The sequence below is a fragment of the Daldinia vernicosa genome, assembly GCF_022497035.1.
Source record: "Daldinia vernicosa strain CBS 139.73 unplaced genomic scaffold F5Y00scaffold_39, whole genome shotgun sequence".
NCBI lineage: Eukaryota > Fungi > Ascomycota > Sordariomycetes > Xylariales > Hypoxylaceae > Daldinia > Daldinia vernicosa.
The window spans coordinates 276607-296303 of record NW_025953955.1 but is presented as its reverse complement, the minus strand read 5'-3'; the positions used below and the strand labels follow the sequence as shown (position 1 = coordinate 296303).

General features: G+C 49.1%; 6 protein-coding genes across 6 annotated transcripts; 3 read left to right on the top strand and 3 right to left on the bottom strand.

Annotated features, from left to right (window-relative positions):
- The first annotated feature begins 153 nt into the window (after positions 1-153).
- On the top strand, positions 154-3532 carry F5Y00DRAFT_129897 (CBF-domain-containing protein). The gene is made up of 3 exons (XM_048004197.1): positions 154-832; positions 895-2036; positions 2093-3532. Exons 1-3 carry the CDS (start codon positions 287-289, stop codon positions 3420-3422), a joined length of 3018 nt encoding a protein of 1005 aa, XP_047862866.1. The 5' UTR covers positions 154-286; the 3' UTR covers positions 3423-3532.
- Positions 3533-3642: 110 nt separating this feature from the next.
- F5Y00DRAFT_264148 (uncharacterized protein) lies at positions 3643-4614 on the bottom strand (the record flags this gene model as incomplete). The annotated part of the gene is made up of 4 exons (XM_048011602.1): positions 3643-3968; positions 4027-4150; positions 4392-4530; positions 4610-4614. 4 exons carry the CDS (start codon positions 4612-4614, stop codon positions 3643-3645), a joined length of 594 nt encoding a protein of 197 aa, XP_047862865.1.
- Positions 4615-5180: 566 nt separating this feature from the next.
- On the top strand, positions 5181-8048 carry F5Y00DRAFT_264147 (Adenylylsulfate kinase-domain-containing protein; the record flags this gene model as incomplete). Its single annotated transcript, XM_048011601.1, has 4 exons — positions 5181-5319; positions 5396-6112; positions 6171-6315; positions 7385-8048. The coding sequence occupies 4 exons, from the start codon at positions 5181-5183 to the stop codon at positions 8046-8048; spliced, it is 1665 nt and encodes a 554-aa protein (XP_047862864.1).
- Positions 8049-8161: 113 nt separating this feature from the next.
- On the bottom strand, positions 8162-10260 carry F5Y00DRAFT_242911 (ATPase, V1 complex, subunit C). The gene is made up of 6 exons (XM_048008588.1): positions 9935-10260; positions 9463-9854; positions 9308-9402; positions 9142-9233; positions 8585-9077; positions 8162-8523 (listed from the first exon to the last, which is right to left on the bottom strand). Exons 2-6 carry the CDS (start codon positions 9764-9766, stop codon positions 8317-8319), a joined length of 1191 nt encoding a protein of 396 aa, XP_047862863.1. The 5' UTR covers positions 9767-9854; positions 9935-10260; the 3' UTR covers positions 8162-8316.
- A 1469-nt stretch (positions 10261-11729) lies between these two features.
- F5Y00DRAFT_254357 (uncharacterized protein) lies at positions 11730-14777 on the top strand (the record flags this gene model as incomplete). Its single annotated transcript, XM_048010157.1, has 2 exons — positions 11730-11745; positions 11797-14777. 2 exons carry the CDS (start codon positions 11730-11732, stop codon positions 14775-14777), a joined length of 2997 nt encoding a protein of 998 aa, XP_047862862.1.
- A 1406-nt stretch (positions 14778-16183) lies between these two features.
- F5Y00DRAFT_129872 (uncharacterized protein) lies at positions 16184-18785 on the bottom strand. The gene is made up of 2 exons (XM_048004196.1): positions 16620-18785; positions 16184-16421 (listed from the first exon to the last, which is right to left on the bottom strand). The coding sequence occupies exon 1, from the start codon at positions 18189-18191 to the stop codon at positions 16620-16622; it is 1572 nt and encodes a 523-aa protein (XP_047862861.1). The 5' UTR covers positions 18192-18785; the 3' UTR covers positions 16184-16421.
- Between the last annotated feature and the right edge of the window lie 912 nt (positions 18786-19697).

Sequence of the window (19697 nt, the reverse complement as noted above, 5' to 3'; positions counted from 1 at the left end):
GGGTTTTAAAGCTTCAGGGGTCCTCAGCCTTGCATAATAGCTCACTATCGAGACTTATCGATTGGCTAATTCCTATAGTGGGAACATCTGCCTCGCCCCTCCCAACTTTTTTTTTCCCTTACAGTTTTTGAATTTTCTTTTACTCGTCGCAATCGGATAACGCCTCTCCATAACCTAGGGGCTGATAAATATCGGGCATAGGCAATCCCGACAACACAAATACATGCACTTCGGCGGTAGCTCTACTAAGTCAGTTCGTACAAGTTCAAGGCCCCCGCATATCTAAATGGCGACTTTCGACGATACAGCGCTGTCGAAATTAACAGCCAAAATCGACAGGAAGCTTGCCGAGTCCAAGAAAACTCCAGATAAGAAAGACCAGGGCAAGAGGAAACGGGATCAAATAGGAGATGCTGTCCAGTCGCCACCTAATAAGAGGAAGAATGTATCAAAGCCCAACGATAAGAAGAATAATCGCAACCCAAAGAAGACTCAAAAACCAACTAGTGCTTCTGAGAAAGTCAGCTCTAGCACCCTTCTCGATGAAATTAGAGCTCTTGGGGGCGACGAGGAAGACCTAAAGTTAATAGAGGGTGTAAATTCCGAGGATGAGGAACCTAGCAATGCGAAAAGCCAGAAGGGCGCAGACAAAGATATTCGAGCTGAGTTAGCTAAATTTGCTGCTGGTCTTGGTTTCGACGATGTGAGACCGGAGTCTGATGCTGAAGATGTCGACGATGTCGACGATGTCGACGAAGACGAAAGCGAAGTTGAGGATGGTAAAGATGGCGAGGCCGAAGAAAAACCTCTACAAGATCCGAAAAGAAAGACGGTTAGTAAGCATCTCCATAAGTATAGGAGTCGTCGTATAAGCTGAACTGACTGACCTCTAAGATTTTTGAACTTCGTCCTGACTGGCATGCTGTTAGTTTAAAATCTCTGCCGACTCCGGCCTCTGATGATGTAGCCGCCTATGCACCAGCAATAGCCGAGTTAAAGGCATATGCCAAATCTGTCTTGGACGAGGATAGTACGACATACAACAAGACCTTGTCTAAATCGTCATCTCACAAGTTCATGTCTACCATTATGTCTTCAGGTACGATGTCTGATAAGGTATCCGCCTTGACTCTAGCTATCCAGGAATCCCCCATACATAACATTAAAGCCCTCGAGAATCTGATAGGGCTTTCTGCAAAAAGGAGTCGTGGGCAGGCCCTCTCTGCTCTCGCTGCTCTGGTAGACTTGTTTGGGCCCGGAATGATTTTACCATCGGATAGACGGCTACGTCTTTTCTCTTCGCAATTAGGTCTCGTCGGAACTCTCCAAAAGTATGGCGTGAAAACATGGTCTGCTGGTCAGAAATTGCCAGGAAAAATCACCAAGGAACACCTTATATCGTGGATATTCGAGGACTGGCTAAAGGAGGCCTACTTCAAGATTATCCAAAACCTTGAGGTTTGGTGCGATGATGAGGTTGAATATGCTCGAACCAAGGCTGTCGACCTAACATTCGCATTATTGCGAGACAAGCCTGAACAGGAATCTAATCTCCTACGACTTCTCGTAAATAAACTCGGCGATCGCGAGCGTAAGATTTCCTCGAGAGCCTCCTATCTACTCCTGCAACTCTTAAATACCCATCCCGGAATGAAGCAAGTAGTCATTCGCAGCATCGAACAAGATATCCTGTTTAGACCCGGACAGCAAATCCGCGCAAAGTACTACGCCATTAATACGTTGAACCAGACTATTCTAAGCACCAAAGAACCCCAAGTCGCAGATTCTCTGCTGAACATTTACTTTGGTCTATTTGTTGCTCTGCTCAAGAGCGGTGAATTGAGTCAGCATGATGGAAACCCCGATACCTCCAAGAGGGAAAAACGCAAGCAGAAGAAGAACCCAAAGCAAACGAAGAAGACTGAGGATAAAACTCAGGCCAGCCCGAGCGATCGAGAAGCCGCCGAGAAGCTTGTCTCTGCAATTCTCACCGGAGTGAATCGAGCTGTGCCGTTTTCACAAGCTGAACAGTCTACGTATGTCTTACCATCTAAAGTATATCATTTTGTACGGCGATACTAACTTGTCCCAGACTCGAGTCACATCTAGACACACTTTTCCGCATTACGCATTCCTCCAACTTCAACACTAGTATCCAGGCTCTTATGCTTATTCAACAACTCTCAGCCTCCCGACACCTTGCTACCGAACGATTCTACCGGACTCTGTATGAGTCGCTACTAGACCCGCGTCTAATCACCTCTTCTAAGCAGGCCTTATACCTGAATCTTTTGTATAGAAGTTTGAAATCTGACGTAGACGTCCGCCGTGTGAAAGCGTTTGTCAAGAGGATGTTGCAGGTCTTAAATTTGCACCAACCTTCCTTCATTTGTGGTATCATCTATCTTATAATCGATCTTTGCACAACGTTTCCAGATTTAAAAACGCTTATAAATGAACCGGAGGAGCATGATGAAGCCGAAGCGGTCCCAGGGGTGGCATCGGATGCCCCAACCGAGGCAGCAGTCGCCGATGGGCCAGAAGCTCAATCGAAGAAGGCCGATGGCGTTTATGATGGGCGAAAGCGAGACCCTGAATATAGCAACGCGCATCGCAGTTGTCTTTGGGAGCTACTACCGTTCCTACGGCATTTTCACCCTTCCGTGGATGTCTATGCATCATGTCTTATAAACGGACAGGAGGCTGCTCAGAAGCCCGATTTAACTAACCACACGCTCATAGCATTCTTAGACAAATTCGTCTACCGCAATGCAAAGGCCGCTGACACGACCAAGGGTGTATCTATTATGCAGCCTGTCGCTGCAAGCGGTCAAGGAAGCATCTTGCTGTCAAGCAAACCTTCGGCCAAGGGAGCAGGAAGCACCCTAAACTCGGCGGAATTCTGGAACAAGAAGAGTGAGGATGTCGCCGTGGAGGATGTCTTCTTCCACGAATACTTTACGCGAATAGGCAAGTCCCAACAAGCTGAGCGCAAGAAATCGAAGGCAAACAAGAAAGATGGAGATGGCGAAGAGGACGAAGAGGAACAGGAAGACGAAATCTGGAACGCGCTCGTAGCGTCTCGACCAGAAGTGGAAGGCGACTCGGAGAGTGAGCCCGGCTTTGACGATCTGATGAGCCTCGACGAATCTGACGAGGAGTTTAAGAAGGAGATGGCAGAGATGGACGAGGGAGAAGGTTCAGAAGACGAAGACGAAGACGGAGCCGAGTTCTGGGATGACTCAGAGGATGATGACGAGGAAGGGGAGTCGGAGCCGCAACAAGCGCCCGTGGCCAAGGAAGAAGAGGAGAAAGAAGAGTCGGACCGCAAGAAGAGGAAGAAGGCTCTCAAGAACTTGCCTACTTTCGCGTCTGCCGATGACTATGCGGAGTTGCTTGCTCAGGATGACGATGATTTGTAAAGCAGCAAATAGACAGTTTTAATGGTGTCGGATGGTAAGCGATATTTTTATCCCAGCTAGACATGGACCGTTCAAAATCCAAGATACCCGATCCGGTACTTAATTTTCAAACCAATGCAAATTCCACGAGTGATAATTCATTATTCGTAATCCTCATTCGCTCATTTCGTTACATACAATAATCCTTCCCACCCCACCCCATTCACCCACCATAACCCCTTCAAGTGTCAAACCACTCCAGCGGATCCTCCTTGGTAAATATAGCGCGGTACCTATGGCCGCCGTCGGGCTCCTCGACGTCCTCGGTGTGGATGCTGTGCAGGGTAGCGACGCCGGCTTCGTTGTGGCCGTCGCCGCCGACGAAGGCGCGGAAGTGGATGTACGCGGGGCCCGAGTCGGGCATGGCGGGGAGCCGCTGCTTGCCGAATAGGTGTAGGCCGTAGGGGGATATGCCGACGCGGACTTGTTCCAGGTCGGAGGACGAGAAGGCCGTTAGGTCGGTGTCGCTGAGGGCTTGGACTGGGGCGAAGTATTCGGGTTCGTGCTCTGGGGGGGTGTTAGTGTTTTTGGAAGGGGGGGTAAAAGTGAGAGTAGGTAGACATACTTAGGTATGTGTGCTTCATGTGAAGAAGCGTCTTCTTTAGCTCGGATTCGATCTCGTTGAAGACTTTGAGGGATTCCTCCCTGGGGGGATGGGCTGGTCCCAGGTCAACTGTTTCGGCGGAGGCCTATATAGGGGGTCAGTTTATTTGGCCACTGATAATTTTTGTATGTTGGGCCTATGTTGTATAGAAGAGCTATTGTTTACCATGATATTGGTGTATAGAATTGGTGTATAGAATTGGCCTCGACTACGTTGGTATAGTATTGCTTGATGATGCGTATAATGTAGGAGGATAGTACATAGTAAAGTGTTTAGTTTAGATGCCTTATTCTTATACTCGGCATCAGATCGTGGGGATCGCTCACATGTGGTGTGATAGGCTGGGGCAATCTATGTACATGGATTTCTAGATTGCCAGACAGCGCATAATCATGGTCACGAACGTCACAAGCCTTGTTGCTCGTTTGCGTCAGAGGGCTGATGCTAGGCGGATATAGCCGTGTTCTAATACGAATACATTACATAAAGCAAGTATCTTTCTATACATACTAATGTACAATACACATGTCATCTTCTAATAGACGTCATAGCTGAGGTGTTGCAGAAAAATAGGTACTCTGAAACAGATTCTTATGTAATTAATCTATTTATCAAAAAGGGACATTATGATGGCGGTGGGTTTCATGTCCCTTGCAGATCCTAGATGTGCCTTATGTATTAGGTATACTGCCCCTCATGCCGACGCTTAGGTAAGTTCTAGCATGAGGTCATTTTTAGAATGTGAAGATGTACTTCTTATCAGACAAATCTTTATCCCGGATTACCTAATATAGTACAGCTTACCTCGGTATTTTCCTTATCGGGCAAAAAGTGGTTCCTAGAGTTAGCGGCTGACGGACAACTGGAGCGGCTTGGAGCGAAATCCGTTGGGAATTTGCATCTGCAAAGAAGTCCAGCCAGAAATCCAGCCAGACAGCCAAGCAAGTTTCTCACCAACAAACCCGCCTTTTTCGAATCCTGCCGCTTAACGAAACAAGGCCGCTACGGATATGTTGACGAGAAAAGTTCTAGCATTGGATCTGATATAATTGGTTAGGAGATACAGCCCGCTGGCTCGCGAGTCTCCACCCGGTGGTTAATCCCTAATCATAACCATGTTGGCCGCGCGGATGCGACTCGGCGCCCTTACTAGGGGTCGTTGCCAGAAATTTACCGTATATCCGACTATAAATCAGATCCTGCGTCCGAGTCCGTCTTCGTCTAGTCGCTTTGTCAGCACACTTCCAGCCGCAGGTAGGATTCCTCTAACCGGACATCGACGCCGTAGTAATATCCATCCCAGATCCCAGGCTGACATTAGACGTATAAGACCCGTCCTTATCGTCCCAACCTTCTCTCTTACGTCGTGCCGTCTCCGTTATAGCTATCGGTCTATTTTTCACCACCCTCGGCATCGCAATGGCAGCAGCACCGGCAGCGCCCATCGTCAACCATCTCCTCAACCCGCCCACGGACGAGGAGACCTTGACCATGTTCGAGCCGAAAACGGACCACGAGCGCGAGGTCGAGGAGTTCATCAACAATCACCCGCTGACTAAGGAGATGCGGTCCAAAGAGGAATTCTACGAGTCGAGACCGCATCTCAAGATCCCGGCCCCTTACCGGACCTATAACCTGACGGCTGGCACGCTTATGGGACCGGGTAGGGTGGTCGTACCCCCGGTAGCCTTCGTCGAGGCGGGCGGCAAGTCACTCGTCTCGATATCGTACCTAGGTCACGAGCTATGCGGCCATCCGGGCATAGTGCACGGCGGGCTCCTCGCGACCATGCTCGACGAGGGTTTAGCACGATGCTGCTTTGCCGCATTGCCGCACAAGGTGGGCTTGACCGCCAACCTAAACATCAACTACCGTGCCCCAGCACATGCAGATTCGTACGTCGTGCTCAGAGCTACGACGACCAAGGTAGAAGGACGTAAGGCCTGGGTCGAGGGCCGTATCGAAACCCTAGTGGGCGAAGGCGAGACTCCGGTGGTTCTCGCAGAGGCGACGGCTTTGTTCGTGTCTCCTAAACACGCAGCGGTTCGTATATACCAGAGACGCGTATTTATTAAAGACAAAGTTAGCTAACGTGGCTTTTTTAGATGATGATGAACTTGTACCCGACGGCATAAGGGTAGACGATGACACGGTGATGAATAGACTTTTAGATGGGGATAGACAAGACTTTACGCCTGGCACGGAGTTGGAACGAGAGCTGGTAATGCTTGATATTTGTTTATTTTCGAGGTATCTACTCGAACCATACGGATTCGAACCACACGGGAGTCGGAGACCGAGTGGATCGGACCGTCTGGACATTTGTCCAGGAATTATTTAATACCCTATCCTACCTATACACCAAATCCCTATATATATGCAAGCCCGTATATATTACAGTTTCGCATTGCATTAATTTGGGGGGTGTTTACCGAACAGTACTCGCACGTGGTAGGGAAGATGCATTTGTTGTCCGAAATATTATTAGATGAGGCCAAGATAAATGTTTGATTTGCCTTACCTAGTCGATGATAATTCATGCATAGGCCAAAGTTGAGGATTATGGCGTGCTCTTTATACATTACGCAGCCGGATGACGAATCCTTGATTACCTAAAGCACCTCTCTCGTTATGCTTTGGTAATAGAATCGGCATCGTAAAACTTCCGTGGCGGATGGGAAGCACGTCATCCGGCTACCGATATCCTAAACGGTACCTAAACTATGTAATACCCGCTGCGGCTAAGGCACGTCAGTAAGGTACAGTTATCGACATAGGCCAGAACCCTGAATTGGGAAAGCTGAGACGGGAACTTCCATATATTATTTTAGGTACTTCTTTCTGGGTTATGAGAGTACATATTCAGGGTTTATCTGTCTTATTTATTTTTGTGTATACCTATATTTTTTTATATCTCACTTTAGCCTTTAGGTAGTATCTGATCTTCAGCTTCCGTTGCTTAGGAATCGTGTTATAGAATTGGGATAGAAATGGCGACGTGAGTACCTGCTTCTTTTTTTTTCTTGTCTCTTTTCTTTTTTACTCGTGCAACTCTTTACGAGTTTTTCTTACCCCTCCCCCGCCATCCCTCAGTTTTATATACCTATTCTTCTAAATCTGCATCCTGCCGTTCTCTATACGCGCTACATGGGGATATTCTGTAATCGAACCGTTGAACATGGCGAGCAGAATTGGATGATAAACATACATATGCTTCCCTCCCAGCAACTGGGGGGGAATGAATTGAAAATAAAGACAAACAGTTAAATATGTAACTCGCTAACTAACTGACTGACTGGCTGACTGACTCCCCCTCCAGCAACATAACCTGGCACCCCTCCCTCTCGCGCAGCGAGCGCATCGCCCTCCGCGGCCAGCGCGGCTTCACGCTGTGGTTCACGGGGCTCAGCGCCTCGGGCAAATCCACGGTGGCCACCGCGCTCGAGCAGCACCTGCTGCACCTGAACGTGGCCGCGTACCGCCTGGATGGGGACAACGTGCGCTTCGGGCTGAACAAGAACCTGGGCTTCAGCGACGCGGACCGCCAGGAGAACATCCGCCGCATCGGCGAGGTCGCCAAGCTGTTCGCCGACAGCACCCAGGTCGCCATCACGTCCTTCATCTCGCCCTTCCGCGCCGACCGCCAGCTCGCGCGCGACCTGCACGCCCAGGGCGACGACCCCATCCCCTTCGTCGAGGTGTACGTCGACGTGCCCATCGAGGTTGCCGAGAAGCGCGATCCCAAGGGCTTGTATAAGAAGGCGCGCGCGGGCGAGATCAAGGAGTTTACGGGCATCAGTAGCCCCTATGAGGCCCCTGAGAATCCCGAGATTACCATCCGCACGCACGAGAACTCTGTCGAGGAGTGCGTTGTGCAGATCGTGAAGTGGCTTGAGGAGAAGGATTTGATTCCTACCAAGACTGTTACGGCTACGGCTGCTGATGCCGCGGGAGGTTCTGGCACTGCTGCTCTTGCTTCGTGAGAGGTGCTGGTTAGTAGAAAATAGGGTAGAGAATAGGATGAAAAGGGTGAACTACAATTCATCGCGAAGTGAGAAGCAAATCGCTATTTAGAAGCGAGGCCAGACACGTAGAGTAGAGCAATAAATATCAACCCTTCTGAAGAAATATACAGAATAGTCCCATTGTTGCCATGTGACAACCAAAGTCCCTTATTCGGGAAAATGCTAGTCATGATATGGGTCCGCCCGCGAAAACGCCAACCTGATAAATTAGCTGCTTGCATGCTGTCTATACTTCGAACTCGTAATATACGTATGCTGTATACTCGTTTTCTTCCCCTGCGTGCCCCAAGCCCGCCGCCGCGATCTCCGACGTTAACGCCGCGTCATCTTTTGTCACCCTCCCTCGCTTGTCTCGTCCTAACGCACTTCCACCCAGGTACGAATACGACGAGTCTAGCGCCGTCTTCACCTTCTTTACTAACTTCGCGTTTGTCTGTAATAGTTGAGTTAGTACGAGTCCAAGTTATTTGAAGGAGGTTGAGCTATGCGCTTACCAGTACAAGAACCGATACGAATTCTAGCGGTAAGCCGTAGCGCAACACCGACTCTACGAAGACGCGGAGGGCCATGATGTGCGCCCATATCATAACACTTTCACTCCATCCCGTGCGGGCCAATCGTAGAGCCTCGCCCCAGACCTTCTTTTCTTCGCGAGTGACGCGATCTATTTCTCTTTGCTCTGCTTCTTTGCCTCCCTCGACATGTTTGTACTGGCGGGGCGTCCACTTCTGCTCTCGACACTTCTGTTGGAACTCGGCACTGTGCTTCTTAAACGTGGTGACGGCGAACAAGATAAATTCATCGTCTTGCGCAACCTGTACGGACGACCGGGGCACTACCATGGGTGATATGGTCTCGTAGCTCTTAAGGAACTCCTTCTTCAGATTGGAGGGGACAGCGACGAGGTGCGTTTCGAGGTATTCCGAGTCTTGCACCAGCAGAGACGGGTCGACTATCGGTGTGAGAGACTTGGTTGCGAGGTTGCCCCTGAATTCAACGTGTAGGGTCAGTATCTGCTCCAGGAACCAAAGGATTTGAGAGAGCGCATTACGTTTGTTTTCTTTGCAGAGAAGCGAGGTTCGTCTTGATTTGGTTGTATTGGTTGAATTTGCCTTTGACATCATTGTCGATTGTAGCCAATTCCTGACGGCGTAAAGAGTCCATGTTAGCATAGCTCCCGTTTGGGACGGGGAAGAATCGTGTTAAAGGAGAAGTACCTTTTGGAGGATATCAACGATTTCGCCTACAGGCCTGTCGGCTCGGTAGCGGACTTTGTTCCAAGTAAAAGTGCGAAGATACTGATCAGTCGGCTCTAAAGTCTTATGTCAATATCCAAATATGCCCGAGACTGCAAGGAACAAGGGTTACACACTATCGTTAACCATCTTTTGTTCAGCAGCCTTATCCTCGTTGCCTTCGTATAAGGATCGCAAGGAGTCGCCAACTTTGCTGACCACTCCCTCGCAGGCCGTATTAAGCTTTCCCAGGTCGTCAGCTTGCTGTATCAAGGCGTCCAAGGTTCCTATCTTAAAGTTGGGGACGGGGAAAGGCACGACGGTTCCATTCTCGGGCGTGATAGTGGTCTTGAGAGAGTTGAGAGCTTCTTGCTGGTCGCCTGTGTCGAAGGTACTCAGGGGTAGCGACAAGAGAACGTATTTCGCCGGAGTCGGGGCCATGGTGGCGATCGGGAATTAAATGATTGTGTGTTCGTGCTTGCGCGGTATACCCGTCGATGAATACAGCTTTAGCTATAGCCGAGAGGAGCTGGAAATGTGAGCTCTCGAAGGTGGAGTCGGAGTATATTGCGTAGTGTTAGAGAATATGGAGCAGAGCTATGTAACTACCTGGTAGGGAAGAATGTGTCATATAGGAAGAAAACCCGATGATGAATTACTAGGTAGTATGACTTTTTCGCAATAAAAAGCAGCCACGGTGTTTGTGGCTCGGGTCGTGGATTATTCCAATGCAAGAGGTAAGAGGTAAGAGGTATGCAGGTGAGGTCGAGACAGAGCTGCGCTATGGAAACATGAAGTAAGGCTGTTTTGTAATTTGGAGCAGCTGCAAGTACCGTACCGCTGTAGACTCAACGTCAGTACCCCTTCTAGCTCAGCCTTAAGTGGGGTACTTTGGGTGTAAGTGAACTGCTACATAACGGTGACCAGTCTTACGGCTTACAAAAGTATAAATATCAATGAGGAAGCCTTATTCTATGTACCTAAGCCTACAATTATGATAACAGGTAAATAAAAATTGGACATGTATACTCCTTTATTGGTAAATACCTAGAAAAGCCTAATGATCTCACCTTCACACGGGAGTATATAAGATACAGGATATGTTGCTGCTATATAATTTATAAAGGTAGTTAAACCTTTTAAATACTAGGTACAATTCACAATGGCTTAGGTTCAGATGGCATTGCAATTAACTATTTTACTAAACTACCTTAGGTAGGTAGGTTAGGACTTACAAACTATTGCAATTGTCATAATTGCAGTCCACTGTTTGCATGTTGTTAGTATTGTCCATTGCAAAATGTCCATGGGTCTTCAAACGCCATATTCCGTTCAGCTTACATGAGTTTACCGTTATTGGTTCGAACCAATCAATAAAAGGTAGGTACCATAAAGATTGGATACAAGCACGCAGTCTCGGGCTAGAGGGTGATAAAGTACCTATGTATGTACCTAGGTTAGTTGATAAGATAACGTCTTTACTTGCTCTGCTGCTTGCTGCAGGTTAGCTGTTTCTGCTGCGGGACACGGCATGCACGGACCATTAAACCAACCGTAGTCGATCTTGTTTATTGATTGCCCATGGCAGCCATGGCAGCGATAATGGATCCCCCATCCTTACCAGAACAGCTTCGCGACTCCGCTATCTAATCCACTAATCCCGTCTTGACTGAGGTACAACCCCAAATCTTGGAGAGTCGACGTGTAAATCCAATAGCCGCCAACGAAGGAGCACGAGAACTAAATCGTCCGAACCACTTACTACCAAAACACCATTTTTTAACAATCTTACCTTTTTTTTTCTTTCCCCCACTCCTTTGGTTCTTACATACTTAAGGTAGTTTTTGGATGAACCTGAGTCGTCCTAATCGCCCGTTACACCAACCTTTAGCGGTCAGCCAGTCCTATGAAGCCCAACCACCTGTCGCCGTCAACCACATTTAACTTTGATTTGTCCTGTCCCCTCGCCGACGGGCTGAACATCAGCGTCCAAAACTTAATCTGCACCGTATTCGCCGCCCCGACTTCTAACCTTTATTAGTGTAGCCAGTATCTACTACAACCTTCAAATTACCACTTACCACTATTATTATTAACAATATCATTATTGTTGCTACTTCTGTGTCTATCGCCTGGTAGTCTCAATATAAAACTTTTCGGCGCATTCGACCCATTGACCCATTCTATTCCTACGGCTGATCGCGGTGTCGCATAGACTACTCGCAATGACGCGCTGGTAGTTCATATATCTCCGTCTGCGGTTGATGAGTTGATGAGCATGGAATCCCACCAACTGGTCCATACTCAGCTGCCAGTGATAAGTTCGATTTTCGTCGCGTAGCCGACAAGACAAGAACTCGCGTAGTAATCTTCTCCTTGTCATGGTTGGTATTGATCCAACCAAATGGCTACCACATCCAGTACGCCGCTTTCCCCTCCCCTCCCTCTCGTGTCTCTACCTAACTCGAAAGTCACAGGCCAACAACCAGCCAATTTGGCAAACAACAATCCACCTTCTATTGCTGCCAGGGCCTCGAGTACCAATATCCAGCCGCACTCTGAATCTCCTACGCCCGGCCTAACCGCACCGTCGTCATCTTTGACCGCTCCTACTATTAACGGCGGCACCAATGGCATCCTATCTTCTACGTTATCCAATGATGGCTCTATGCATGCAGATTTGAGACAGTATCCTCGAGATGGACGCGTTAGAAATCCGGTCCCGAGCAAGCTTAAAGACGTCACGGAGCAGATGAAGGGGAACTTCAGTGTAATGCACATGGATGTTGCTAGTCATCGCGCAAGCGAAGGTCGTGATGCCGCCGCGAAGCGCACGAGTGAAAGCACGGCTCTGCAAGCCAAATTGGCCCAGACCGATAGCTACGTATCTCACCAACGACGAGCGAACTACCCCCGGCCACCTGGATTAAAACAATTTACATCCCCGAAGAAGTCTGCTTCTATAGAGCCTGTCGCTGAAATAGTGCCAGGGCCCGTGCCCGTGTCCGTGCCCGAGACAGCTAGCCCTCTCACTATCACCGAAACAAAAACTGAACAGGCTCGATTATTGACGCTTTTAAGAACTCTCCCCCCTCACACCGTAGTTGATCAATTATGTAAGGCACTGGCATTCTTTGGCGGCATCCCGGAGGCTCCGCCTCCTGCTGACGGCAAATTCCCCGAAAGCGCAGAATCAAACGGTTCCGGCTCTTTATTTGTCGGGTGGATTGCTGAGATATTTCCTAATCTTAAAGAACCTCGAAGGCGGGCATCCTTCCCATCTGCGCAGTCTGTGAATCAGCGACGGCCTAGGGGGCGTCCGAAGGGCAGCAAAGCCAGCAAGTCTCGGAGTGACAAGGGTATCAAGAAGGGTACTAAGGGAACCGCAAACCGATCCCAAGAAGCTCAAGATGACAGCTGGGTGGATGTAGAGGATAGCGTCCTGGAATTGAACGGAGACGACGATCTAGTCGAGGTTGAGGGGCCATCGGAGAATGCTCCGAATACACCCCCGCAACTTCAGGGCGGGGGCCAGTTCAGCAATACCTCGATCATGGGTTCGACTGGTGGGTTTAAGTCTATCAACGATGCGACTGCGATACTTGCGCCTGGGTCTAGTGCGAAACGGCGTGGACGCCCGAAGGGCTCTAAAAATCGACCTAAGGACATGTCTGGTGCGCAGCAAGCTGGTCAACCGGCTGATTCCACATCTGCAAATGCGAATGCTCCCCCTATTCAAGCCGATCATGTCTCGACGCTCCCAGTACCACCAAAGGTGACCCCCGTACCAGTACCAATACACATGCTCGGCGAGCAACCCAGAAAGAAACAAAATTCGGGACGACCAAAGGGTTCTAAGAATCGCCCTAAGGCCGCCGGCGAGTCCATAGGTCAAGATGGCACTATATCTCAGCAGCAGCAGACGGCTGATCTACCGAATCAGCAAATTAGCCAGCACGCCGTTGCTGGTCCCTCGTTTACAGGTGGCACTACCACATCCTCTATCACGGATAGTGTTGCTTCTCAGAACGATCAGCGAGCCCAGCTGTTACCTCCGCCTGCTATATCTAACAGCCAGGTGCCCACCCCACAAGTTAAGGAGTCATCTATAGTTGGGAAAAAGCGGAAGCGTCAGTCTGCCCCCACCGGTACTGTCAACCCTCAAACTGACGGAGCCTCTGACGGCGTTGCCGGAAGCAATGTAATTACCCAGCAAGCACAGTCTGGCCTTTCTCAGGCAACTTCAGCTCCGATTTCTCAAACGCAGCCCTCAGCCGTCCAGTCTATTCAGCAGACATCAATGAACACCAATACTACGTCGTCTACGAAGCGACCACGTAAGTCCCAGGAGTCGGGATCTCTACAAGCAGCAAAACGCTCGACTCCAAATAATATAGGGAATAAAAATCCTGCATCGTCTGCAGCGGTCAACCTGGATCAAACCCGGCAATCCGGCCAAGTCACCGCTCCTTCTCAAAGCCATACGCAGGCCGAAGGTCTCGAAGCTCATTACGAACGGATAGCTGCGCTACAGAACCGCAGTGACCAAGTGCAGAACAACACCAATCGCCCTCAGAAGCCACAGCAGCATCAGACAACGGCATCAATTGGTAGTACAACCTCTCCGACTCCCGCAGAGGGGCTGGAAGCTCACTACGAACGTTTCACAGCACTCCAAAATCGCCAGGATAACGCAAGGCAACAGACTGCCAATCGTCAACAGATGCAACAACAGAATGCCCAAACGGCCTCCCCTATCTCTTCACAGACTTCGAAGGCTCCCCAGATGCCATCTACATTAGCTTCCCACCAGCAGGCTAGACCGTCTCAAAATTACTACCAAACACAGGCTCTTAGTTCGTCCTACAATACGCAAACGCCCACGTACTCTACGAGTCAACGTCAGCCTCAGCATATGGCTACAGGATCTCCTGGAACAGGTCTTGTACAGCATATGACTAATTCTCCTCAGTTTGGCGCACAGTCAAACTCACCGCTCATGCAAGGGGACACTAACTATAGGGGGTCACCGTCACTTGTTCATAGTAGTACTGGATATCCACCGCGTCGAACACCCTCGGCGTCGCCCCTCGATAGCAACTATCGTGCAGGAGGTGCCACGAGTCACGGTGTTTCAAACCACTCGCCCCATTTCGGCGCGCGCCAGACTCCAACCACGACTCATGGTACATCACATCCTACGATGCCCTCAACCTTTACGCCAGCTTTCGACTCGAGCTTCCTAGAACTCCAGACCTTAGATTCTGGTAATAACCATGGCGGCTTAGGACTCAGTACCGGTTCGTACGGGCTAAGTAGCGGCGTGCCTTCGCAACAGCGAACAACCGGCTCGAGCGCGGCATCCCTCTATTCCTCAGCCACGGGGATGAACAATAGTTATTTGCCCTCTTCGAATGTCGGCCGAACCACGCAGAATAGGTGGCCCTCATGAGTTATTATCTCATTTGACCCCCGGGGGCTGCGAAGCACGGAAGGTTCAATATGCACATGATATATGACGGAACGTGGCGTTATAGGGAATGGTCCAAAAAAAATATAAAGTGGCGTTTGTATCTGGATCTCAGGGGTAGAGGGCACATCTCAAACTGCTCTCCGCCCTTTTATGCTTGTTTGTTTGTTCGTTCGATTTTTCGCCGCATGGTTTTACGATGGAATGTCTCAGAGGGAAAGGGAAAGGGAAAGGAAACGGCATGAGGGCCACTTGTTATTCTTCGTTTCTTCATAGTGAAATGATCCCCTCCGACCGACGCCAGTACACTCGGGCGGGTTGTTTTTTTCGGTTCTCGAGAGGGGTTTGATTTGAATATTACTTTGTAGCACAGACTTTTTTTTTCGCGGATTACTTTCTCCCTTCTTCTTATTCCCTTCCTCACTTTGTTATTCATGGGCATCGGTCCTCATATCGGGGAAGCAGAGCGCCGGGAGAGTGGGTTCTGTTGTTACACACCATATGCTTTTACGGAATTCTTCGAGTGTCTGTTTCAAATATACCATTTGTGTCGCCGGATTCGTTCTATTACTACTACGACTTTGCACCTTTTGTTGTTATTGTTGTTGTTGTTGGTATGGTGTTGTGATGATGTGTTGGATATGAGGATGGATGGATGGTATGGTATGGTATGATACGGATGAAGAGGCGGTCATTGAGGTAAGGGGATAAGGATAAGTGTGAGGGAATAGGGGGGGTTGGATGGGAGCTTATGTAGGTGACATGTGAAACGGCATGAAATAAAATAAGATGGACCCGAGAAGATCATCGATTGATATATGGGATATATATCTACTTTGCTTGGTTCCTCCTCGTCCATATTCTTATAAAAGACGCGTACGTCTTTCGCTCGCTTCTCATGTATGCGACCAGTGATATCCGCATAAACCCAATCCACCGACCAATCTCACCTGTCCTTTCTCCCTTATCCCAAAGATATCCATCCATCTTGCTATACACTCCCTTTTGCCTCCTAGCACGCATGGGGGAGGGAAGCTCGGAAAGTAAAGTCCGCTTGCTTCCTTGTATAGGTAATCTCGAAATAAAACAACGCCGCGCGAAACATAAAAAAAGGATGAAGTTACGTCCCGTTTCGGGTTATAGCCTATAGCGACAGGAAAAGGCAACGACGTAAAGGAAATAAAACCTGGACACCAAGTAGGTATAGTACTGGTACGATAGATATGATATGATATGGTATGATATGTGTCATGGCCCCTAAGTCGAGCCAAGAAAGCAAGCAAGCAAGCAGTAGTTGTGTTCTCGGATGATTCGAACTCCTATAGATTCGCCCAAGCTCCCTACCTTTTCTTCCCATCCCCGCTTGCCTATGAGGTGAGGATATATAAGAAGAAATATTGCGTCTCCCATATATTCGGGAGAAACGACATAAAAAAAAATTCAGACCAAAGAAATTAAGTTCCCGCCCTTATAAACGCCCTGTAAATGCTGATGACATGGCTAGACGACGGCTGGCCCCCCGCGGATATCTTCTAAGCGCTTATGCTAGGTATCAATCAACTAACCCAACAAGCCCCGTCCCCTTTCCTCTTAGATAAAAAAGTAGATACCGCATTCTCTAAGAAACAATTCATTCTAGGGCACGGACCACGGGAATCAACTACACTATATTTGCAATGATTTGAGCACATCTTGCTGTGGGGTGCTTTAGCGAAACCCGGATGTGGTTTAGATCATTGCAAATATAGTGTAGTTGATTCCCGTGGTCCGTGCCCTAGAATGAATTGTTTCTTAGAGAATGCGGTAGGTAGATATAGTAAGTAATTATTCGATGGGATCTTCCTCGATCGCTTCGAGAGGTGGCCGGACCGACTCGGGTGCTGTCCGTCCGTACCACCATTCGTCTTCTTCGGCAGCACCGTCCTCGCGGATCAGCTCTAGCATGACCTGCGCGTTACGCTTAATGTCCTGAGGGCGCTCTACGATTCCTCGGTCTAGTATAAGTGCCTCGGCCGTTGGGAGCCATATTTCTTGTAGGTTTGGTAGGTCGGGAAGCAACATCTTTAATTGTTCACGCGATAATTCGCCCATCGGCATGCCCTCAGCCAGACTCGTATTAAAGACCAAATTCTCCCACGTAATCATCGATGCGTCACTGCCACGTCGGCCCGCGTCCGACCCTTGCCGTCCGCGACCGTTCACGTAGGCTTCTCCAGATCTCGCAAAATCGGCCTCGCTCGCATTCGACTTTTTCCGGGTAAGGCCCCTAAATCCTCGCCGCGTTTTCGACGCCACCTCCGTGGGCTCCCTCCAGACCGAATTATACCACGAATCGACTGCCCACCTCCTCGAATTATACCCTTTGATCTCCCAGAATCGCTCCACCTGCCGAAGTCCACCAACGCACATCGCGGTCACGTAAACGTCATCGGAAGGTCGGTCCTTCAAGTAACCTCGGAGGGAACGCTCCAGCCGACCCACGTAAGACGGTGGCCGAAGGCGTCGACAGAATGAAGACACCACCAGGGGGAACACCTGGTGAACGTGTAATAACGTCTGGTCGTCATACATGCTCATGATCTTTAGCTCGATAGGATTCAGGGTATATGGCTCCCGTGACAGACCATGTCCATGTTCTTTGATGTATTCGATATGTAATGTTCGGTACGTTTCGAAGAAATGAAATAGTGTAAAGAGTAATGGTATTAATCGGCGGCGCATCCTTTCGTATTGCGGCTCGAATTCAAGGCGCTGAGCCTCGGTAGTTCTCAGAAATATCTCTTTCGTCACCCTCTCGCATATTAAGTATGAGAGCTTAGCAGCAACGTGCAGTCGATGCCATATCCCACAAAGATAATGGAGCCGTATCGCGGTCGGATCAGGCACTGGGTATAATCGTTTCGCATAGGCCGGGACGTGGTGTTCTAGGTGGTATCGAGCAATCGGGAATTCGTTGACTGTAATCATCGCGTGCCATGACCGCGAGGCCAATCGAAGGCATAGTACGTCAGATAAAGGCAAAAAAACAATTATCTGGATTTTCAGCTCATTAGGGAGTGCCAGGAACAATTGGTCAAAAGGCGTGCTCTTCCTCTTGGTAGAATCGACAGACAACCGTCGGGAGTCGTGATCGACAGAATTGCGCGACGGCAAAATCTTGAAACCGATGAAATTGCCACGGCGCTTTTCTGCCCTGTGGGCGTCGTGGGAAGTTTGATCGACTGCCTTCGGTCTTCTAATAGGTAGTTTGTCATAGAATGTCGAGGATTCGGCCACGACAGTGCCATCCTGCGCGTGAGCAACAGCATCGGAAGGTTGGTTTGTGGACTCGTTTAGCTGTTTGAGCTTATCGAAATACCGCGGCGAGGCGAATTCGGTGATGTGTGGAGGGTCCATTATAAATAACTCTTAGACAGTTGAGCCGGCACGCCTGGATCGAAAGGGACAGATAGCAAGTGCTTATAATGCACGCTTGTCCTTTATCATACAGGAAAGGCGACGGCGACGGCAACGGACTCGATAGTATTGAAAATGGCCAAACGCAAATCAAACATGTTGAGACATCGAATATATCCAGAAAATTAGAGGGTATGCTGGATAATCCCTTCACGGATTCGGGGTGTGAAGGATGGCGGTTCGCAGATCGAGTCGAGGGCGAAGGAGACTGGGAAAAAAGGACAGACTATTACTACAGCAATGAGATGAAGCGAGCGACGTCAGATGTATAGACACAATACGACAGCCAAAGCGCTCTGCGCCTCCTCTCTCGCTCAAACCAGACTCTGGTTGGCTAAGTCTCGGCCGTAGAGGTGGAATTGGAATGTTGAGTCTCGTCAAGATCGATATGGCGACCGAAGATTAGGTAGTTGTCGCGGACCCTGAGAGTTCGAATTGACGGGAAGACAAATATCGCGATGGAATAAAAAAAAGGCGTCGATTGAGAAAGCAAAAGTGGTGTAGCTGGTAGGTATTAGGAAGCCAAGAGACGAAGCGCAATGTTCCTAGGCCAAAGTTCGGGAAGCGGGAGAGATGGTCTCGAAATAGAGTTGAACAGAAAGAAACAACTGAGACAAGGCAACGGAGAGAAGGACAACGTTGACAGAAGTGACCAGATAGGGCAAGATGCCGTATGGCCAGTACTAGGAACAGAATAGACCCATAGAGTTTACCACTGGGGCAAAGGAAGTGGAAAGTGGACAAGGTTTGAGAACGTGGGAAAAATGAGGCCGAGAACTTGAAGATGGTAGACCCAAGTGGGAACTAGTCCGCGAGTTAGAAGCTTTTGGGGGGATTGGAAAAGGACGGGAGTGGACGGGGGGGAGTGTACACTAGTGACTACGGGACCTAGTGGATTTGGGAGTGGCTCAGGGAAAAAACAGCGGGAGAATCCAGACGGGGATCATTTAGTAACTTTAGCAGTTTAGGTACCTTAGACTGGGTACATGTAAGGTGGGTGTGGAGAACGGGCTACAAAGAAGCTCATGGGGGTGTGCTGGCCTGGGCTGCCTGGGGCGTGGGTGGCACTGGGGAAAGGGAAAATCCACTAAAACCCGTGAAGTCTATTCGGTGTTATGGTGGTATGAGCTATAAAATAGGGTGTCCGAGGGGTATCTTTTTGCTGCTTACGGCGATTTGGCCGGCCAAATAGTGGAGTACTAGAAGGTGCTGCCGACCTATGGCCAGCGAGTGATATGTCGCTATGCGCCTTATCGTTTGAATCGTCGCAGAAAAAAAAATAAAAGATACTATTAACCACTATTACCACTATTAGTCCCTGACTCTTTTTTTTTTTGCACCGAGAAACCACTTAATTTTTCCCCTCCTCTTCTTTTCCCACACCTTGAATCAATTCCCACGATCCACACTTCACGCCGATGTTCTTATCACTACGCAATTGTCCGA

Bases quoted from the DNA above. Each gene is read 5' to 3' on its own strand.
- F5Y00DRAFT_129897 (XM_048004197.1), top strand. From the start codon at position 287: ATGGCGACTTTCGACGATACAGCGCTGTCGAAATTAACAGCCAAAATC. The intron at 833-894 runs GTTAGTAAGCAT...CTGACCTCTAAG, and splicing joins AAGATCCGAAAAGAAAGACG to ATTTTTGAACTTCGTCCTGA. The intron at 2,037-2,092 runs GTATGTCTTACC...AACTTGTCCCAG, and splicing joins TCACAAGCTGAACAGTCTAC to ACTCGAGTCACATCTAGACA.
- F5Y00DRAFT_242911 (XM_048008588.1), bottom strand. From the start codon at position 9,766: ATGGCCCCGACTCCGGCGAAATACGTTCTCTTGTCGCTACCCCTGAGT. The intron at 9,403-9,462 runs GTGTGTAACCCT...ATAAGACTTTAG, and splicing joins ACAAAAGATGGTTAACGATA to AGCCGACTGATCAGTATCTT. The intron at 9,078-9,141 runs GTAATGCGCTCT...CGTTGAATTCAG, and splicing joins TCTCTGCAAAGAAAACAAAC to GGGCAACCTCGCAACCAAGT.
- F5Y00DRAFT_129872 (XM_048004196.1), bottom strand. From the start codon at position 18,191: ATGGACCCTCCACACATCACCGAATTCGCCTCGCCGCGGTATTTCGAT.